We start from the raw sequence: 6,455 nt of genomic DNA on the forward strand, positions 1-6,455 counted from the left end.
TGAATATGTTAATTAGCTTGATTTAATCATTCCACATTGTATACATGTATCAAAATATCCCATTGTTCTCCTTAAATGTAATATAATTATGAGCAATCAAAAATAATTTTAATTAAAAACTTAGGATTTTGACTGGAATTGCATTGATTCTATAGATTGATTGGAAACAATTGTGTTTCTATTTAATAACATTAAGCCTTCGTGTCTCTGCATTTGCTTTTAACATCTCTCAATGAAGTTTTATAAATCTTCCATCTGTTGTTAGGTAATCCTCTGGTACTTTTCCATATCTTGGTAGCGGCATCAGGACTGTATGCAATCGTCAAAACTTGCAAAACGGAGTGAATTTTACTGTGTGCAAATGAAACCTTAATAAAAAGGTTTTTGACAGCTGGGTGGCAGATTGTGTAAATAAATAGTAACTGACCTAAAAGAATCAATTCTGCCACTGAGAAAGCCGAGAACATCGCGATTTACAACGCAGAAGTCTCAAATGGAGCCAGCGCGTCCCGATCTGACTATGGGACCCCGACTACCCAAACCTAGGGGCACTGGGGTGGAACTCAGATACTGTCACCTGCTGCACCCGGACTGGGTACCATCACGTGTCCGGCTCACCTGCTGGGCATGCTGTCACCTGTTGGTGTCAGTCATGTGTCCAGGGCTCAGGCGCAATCATGCGTGGGGGTGCTGTTAGGGGTCCAGGCTGGGTATAGTCACGTGCGGGGAGCAGAGTCACCTCCCGGGGGCGCACTCACGTCCTGGGGCATAGTCACGTGATGGGGCATAGTCACCTGCTGGGGGCGCAGTCACATGCACGGGGGGTGGGGGGGAATGCCCTCGCCCGCTGGGGGGCGCAGTCCCGGGTCACGTGCTGGGGGCACCGACTCCGGCCTCATGGCCGCCCCCTCATCCGCCAGGCGCCGATGCGCGGCCCTGTGCTTGCTACTTCTGCTCCTCATGGGGACCCCCGCTCGGGTCGCTGCTGCGGTCCACGGACACCCCAAGAGCGAGAGGATCTCCCTGAGTGGCGACAGGGGTAGGCCCTGGGGCCCTTCGCCTGGGTGGGGGCGGGGCCCTCCCCGTCCCCTGCCCGCCCCTCCCCCATATCCTCTCCCTCCTCCTCCCCCTCTTCCTTCCCCCGCCCCCCGCGGCCCCGGCGTAGCTCCAGTCCTCGCCCCGTCCATTCCGCACAGACTGCGGCCGGCGTGGCGTGGAAGGGAGGGTCCTGGGCGGCGTCCCGGCCCCCGAGAGGAAGTGGCCGTGGCAGGTCAGCGTGCACTATGCCGGCTTCCACGTCTGCGGCGGCTCCATCCTCAACGAGTACTGGGTGCTGTCGGCCGCGCACTGCTTCGACCGGTGAGGGGGCGGGGGCGGGGACAGGGCGCCTCTGACGGTCCCCACGCGCGCCACCCGGTCCCCACGCGCGAGGCTGCTCCCCAAGCGCAGGGCCGGGTTCCCAGGTGCACAGCTGGGCTCCCAAGTGCGAGCCTGGTCCCCAAATGCGCTGCCTGCTCCCCGCGCGCGAGGCCGGTCCCCGAGCTCGCAGGCTCGTCTCCATGCGCACAAGCTCATTCGCTGCGGCTGACCGTGCACCGCCTGGTCCCCACGCGCGAGGCTGGTCCCCAAGCGCAGGGCGAGTCCGGAAACGCACAGCCGGGTCCCCGGGCGCCTGGCCCTGTGCGCGGCACCTCAGACGTCCGGTGCCCCGCAGCTGCCCTGCGCACGGAGGCTCGGCTCCCCTGGGGCCATCTGCCCTTTGCCGGGAGGTGTCCTGGGTAAGAGTGAGAGAGAGGGTCCCACCTGTCGGGCTGCTGGAGCCCGTCGGCCCCAGGCGAGCCTCCTCTGGGGGCAATACTGCCAGACAGCCAGGTGAGCCCCCGCAGTGCGGCCAGCATGGGGCTCGCTTTGAGCCCAGCCCCCCAGGCCCACCCCCACCCCCCACCCCGCGCTCTTGGCCTCCCAGGGCCTGTGCGCTGGTGGCCCGGGGGGCTGCGGGCATTGTGCCTTTGTTCTGGCCCCTGCAGTGACAAGAGCATTAAGACTTACGACGTGTACGTGGGCCTCGTGAACCTCAAGGTAGCCGGCAACTACACCCAGTGGTTCGAGGTGAACAAGGTGATCCTGCACCCCTCGTACCAATTGGACCACCCCATCGGAGGCGACGTGGCCCTGGTGCAGCTGAAGTCCCGCATTGTGTTCTCTGACTCCGTGCTCCCCATCTGCCTCCCGCCCCCAGAAGTGAACCTCACCAGCGTTAATTGCTGGGCAACCGGATGGGGGATGGTCTCACAGCGAGGTAAGAACAAAGTCAAAGGGCCGGGGCAGTTCCTTCACTGGGGCTTGTGGACCGGTGAGGATTGTGGAGTCCCCACCCATCCATCGACGTCCTTTTGTCTGTCAATGTGGAGTTTTTGTTTTATCCCAGACTGGCTTTGTTGTATGCAGAAAAACGACGACAGCTACTTTGAGTGTGAAATTGGAAGGCAGTATACATCAAGAACACAAGTTTATAAGCATAGTTATTCATAAGATTTTAAATTCAACTTAGAAATCTTTTAGCCTATTAAAAAAAATTAGTTACTATACTTGTCTCCTTAAAGGCCTGTGTTTTCTTTCTAGGTTTATACCTGGGCACTTGAGAATATTTAGGGCCATTCAAAAGAGATTTTTAAAATTGCATTTGTTAAGCAGTCACCACTGTTTATTTTTGCACGTTGATCTTGCAGCCAGCCACTTTACAGAACTCATTTTTAATAGTTTGTCAAATGATTATTTTGCTAGTTCTAGATAAAAGATCCTATTTTCTTCAAATAAAGACTGTTCTACCACTTCTTTCTTTTCCCCGTATTTTGTCTTTTATTTATTTTTCTTGTCTTCTTGCAGTGGTTGGAATGATGGTAGCTTTCCTTCTTGGTTTTGATTTTATTGGAAATGCTTCTAATAGTTCACTATTAAGTTGTGTCCTGGCCTGGAGATTTCAGCTGAAATATATTACAACAGGTTAAGAAAGTCACCCTTTATAACTGGTTTACTTAATTATTTAAAAATTTATAAATCATTATAGATTTTATGGAAGCACTGGGAGAGCTCTTGAGAGGGTCATATAGTTTTATTCTTTTTATCTGTTGGTGCCAAGAATAGGTATTTTGTGTGAAAGGCCTTTGAGCTAAAAACCAACCAGCCCAAAAACCTTCTTGCAGACTTCCCGGATTGGCTCTGTGCCAAGGCCCTTGTTCAACACTCAGTCAGGCTCGCACGAGCCTAGATTGGTCAGCCTGAGGTGAAAGTTGGGATCTTCTCAGGTTTTCTTCTGAACACGTGTCTTACCCTGGGCATGGCCATTTCATGGCCTTCGAAATTCCCCCAAGAACACAGGTGCTCTTGAGTGTCCTCCTTTCCCTAAAAAACCCTCCCCAGCTCTTGCTGCTGGGCCTTAGGCAAGTTGTGTATTTTGCCTGTAATCTACTGCCCTGCACCTCTGTGGGTTGTTAGCTCGGCTTGCAAAGTTTTTGAGCAGTGCCCGCCACTTTTCCAGCCTGACTTCTGAGTTAGGCAAAGCAGAGGTGAGTGGCTGCGTCAGTCCTGCAGGTCGCTCCCCGAGACAGGTTAGGAGAGACATACACAGTCATTTGCAAATAAGGTCTACTCTGCTCCTTCCGGAACCAGAGACCAGTGTTCTGCACCGGGAATAGGGTTTCCCTCTTCAAGGCTGCTGCTGCGCAGTGAAAAGAACAAGTGAAAACACCACAAATCTTTTCTTCCATTTCAAAGTTGTCTTTTTTTGAGTCAGCATTCACGTGGTTGCTATGAACCTTTAACTGTTTTCCAGAGTTCTGAAAAAGTTGGTTCTGACAGTTTCTGCTTGGTTTTCAGTGTTTCTGTGGGGGAACAAGAGGTTGAGGCTCCCACTCTGCTATTTTTCTCACCTTCTGGGATTTTTATCAGGATGGCATTAAATCTACCGACCAATTTTGGGAATATTACCATCTTAACAACATTGAGTCATCCAATCCATGAATATGGGATATGTCTTTTTTAATTTAGATCTTCTTAATTTCAGCGGTATTTTACAGTATTTGGTTGTGTAGGTGCTGGGTGCTGCCGGCTGCGCACTGCTTCTGTTAAGTTTATTCCTATTTTATTATTTTTGGACCTATTGTGAATGGAATTTTCTTAATTTCATTTCTGCTTGCCTTTCTCTCTTTCGCTTCGTTACGCTGTCTACAGCCTCCAGTACAGTGTTAAATATAAGTGGTAACAGTGGATATCCTTGCCTGGTTCCTTATCTTAGTGGGGGAAAACGTTTAGTCTTTCACCATCAAGAATGATATTAGCTGTGGGTTTTTTGTGGATGCCCTTTAACAGATGAGAAAGGTTTCCTTTGTTCCTGGTTTGTTGAGAGTTCTTATCATAAATAAGACATGGATTTGTTTTTCTAATGCTTTTTCTGCATCGATTGAGATGTTCATATGGTTTTTTTTTTGATACAAGATCTCACTCTGTCGCTCATGCTGAGTGCAGTGGGTACGATCATAGCTCACTGCAGCCTCCAACTCCTGGGCTCAAGTAATCCTCCCACTTCAGTCTCTCGAGTAGCTGGGACTACAGGCACACACCACCATGCCTGGCTAATTTTTTTTAGTTTTTGTAGAGATGGGGTCTCACTATGTTGCCCAAGTTGGTCTCAAACCCCTGGCCTCAAGTGATCCTCCCGCCTTGGCTTCCTAACATGCTGCTATTATAGGTGTGAGCCACTGTGCCTGGCCTCTCATGGCTTTTTAACTTTTACTTTATTAATACTATGTATTACCTTGATAGATTTTTGGATGTTGAGCCAACTTTGCATTCCTATGATTAATCCTTCCTGGACATTGTGTATAATACTTTTTTTTTTTGCAACAGAGTCTCGCTTTGTTGCCTGGGCTAGAGTAAGTGCCGTGGCGTCAGCCTAGCTCACAGCAACCTCAAACTCCTGGGCTCAAGTAATCCTTCTGCCTCAGCCTCCCGAGTAGCTGGGACTACAGGCATGTGCCACCATGCTTGGCTAATTTTTTCTATATATTTTTAGTTGTCCAATTAATTTCTTTCTAATTTTAGTAGAGACGGGGTTTCGCTCTTGCTCAGGCTGGTTTCGAACTCCTGAGCTCAAACAATCTGCCCGCCTCGGCCTCCTAGAGAGCTAGGATTACGGGCGTGAGCCACCGTGCCCGGCCTCTTCTGATTGTTTTGAGTTGAATTGTCTTTTTTTTCCCCTAGTTTCCTAAGACTGGAGCTTAGAGTGATTTGTGACCTTTCTGCTTCTAATATAAGCATTTAAAGCTATAAATTCCCCTCTATGTACTGTTGTAAGTGCATTCCACAAATTTCGATATACTGTGTTTTTGTTTTCATTTAGTTCAAGACATTATCTAATCTCCTTCATGATTTTTTCTTTAACGTTTGTCATTTAATTTTAAGTATTTGGTGAATTCCCGAATTCCTTTTAATTGTTAATTTCAACTTTAATTCCATTGTGCTCAGAGAAAATACTTGGCATGATTTTGTGTTTTTTTTAACTTACTGAGACATGTATTATGGGCCTAGCATTTGATCTGTCCTGGAGAATGTTCCATGTGTGTTTGAAAGGAATGTGTGTCTTGTTGTCAATGGTGTGGAAATCTTCATAAATCACAGGTCAAGTTGACTGATAATGTTTTCAAGTCTTCTATATCCTTACTGGTTTTCTGTCTTTTTAAAAATCAATTATTGAAAACAGGGTATTTATCTCTCTAGCTATGATTGTGAATTGCTTATTTCTCTTTCAAGTGTGTCAGGTTTTGCTTCAAGTATTTTCAGGCTCTAATTGGGTGCATATAATTTATAATTATGTCTTTGTGATGTATCGATTCTATCATTATCATTTTTTGAAATATCTTTGTCCCTAGTCATATTGCTGTTTTAAAGTCTATTTTGTCTGATATTAATCTAGCCACTTAGGCTTTTGTATAGCTGCTGTTTGTTTGGTATACCTTTTTTCATCCTTTTACTTTCAACCTATATGTTACTTTCATTCTAAGTGTATCTTCCGTAGACAAGGTGCAGTTGGGTCTTCCCTTTATATCCAGTCTGGAAGTGTCTGCCTTTTGGTTGAAGTATTTAGTCCATTCACATTTAATGTAATGATTGATATTGTTGGATTTAAATTTGCCATTTTGCAAAATATCTTCTACATATCTATGTAATTTCTTTCCTCTGCTCTTCTGTTCATGCCTTCTTTTGTGTGAAGGAAATGCTTTTTGGTGTACCATCTTAATTTTTCTCTTGATTTTTAAATTGTATGTTTAAACTTTTTTTCTAAACAGTTGCTGTAGGGATTACTTCATTTATAGCAATCAACTCAGATTAATACTAATTTAATTCTGGTGAAATATAGCAAGTTCATTTAAATATTGCTCCACCTACTGTTGTGCTAA

The 6,455-nt window shown here is 47.0% G+C and overlaps 1 protein-coding gene across 1 annotated transcript in view; it reads left to right on the forward strand.

The window, feature by feature from the left end:
• Nucleotides 1-897: 897 nt before the first annotated feature.
• The window catches only part of PRSS38 (protease, serine, 38), a 34,936-nt gene continuing 29,378 nt past the window's right edge, over nucleotides 898-6,455 (forward strand). The window contains exons 1-3 of the mRNA XM_012641680.1: nucleotides 898-1,039; nucleotides 1,197-1,359; nucleotides 2,028-2,299. Coding sequence (XP_012497134.1) covers nucleotides 898-1,039; nucleotides 1,197-1,359; nucleotides 2,028-2,299 — 577 coding nt within the window. The remainder of the gene's footprint in view (nucleotides 1,040-1,196; nucleotides 1,360-2,027; nucleotides 2,300-6,455) is intronic.

The sequence above is a fragment of the Propithecus coquereli genome, unplaced genomic scaffold (genome assembly GCF_000956105.1).
Source record: "Propithecus coquereli isolate 6110/MARCELLA unplaced genomic scaffold, Pcoq_1.0 Scaffold168, whole genome shotgun sequence".
Classification (NCBI taxonomy): domain Eukaryota; kingdom Metazoa; phylum Chordata; class Mammalia; order Primates; family Indriidae; genus Propithecus; species Propithecus coquereli.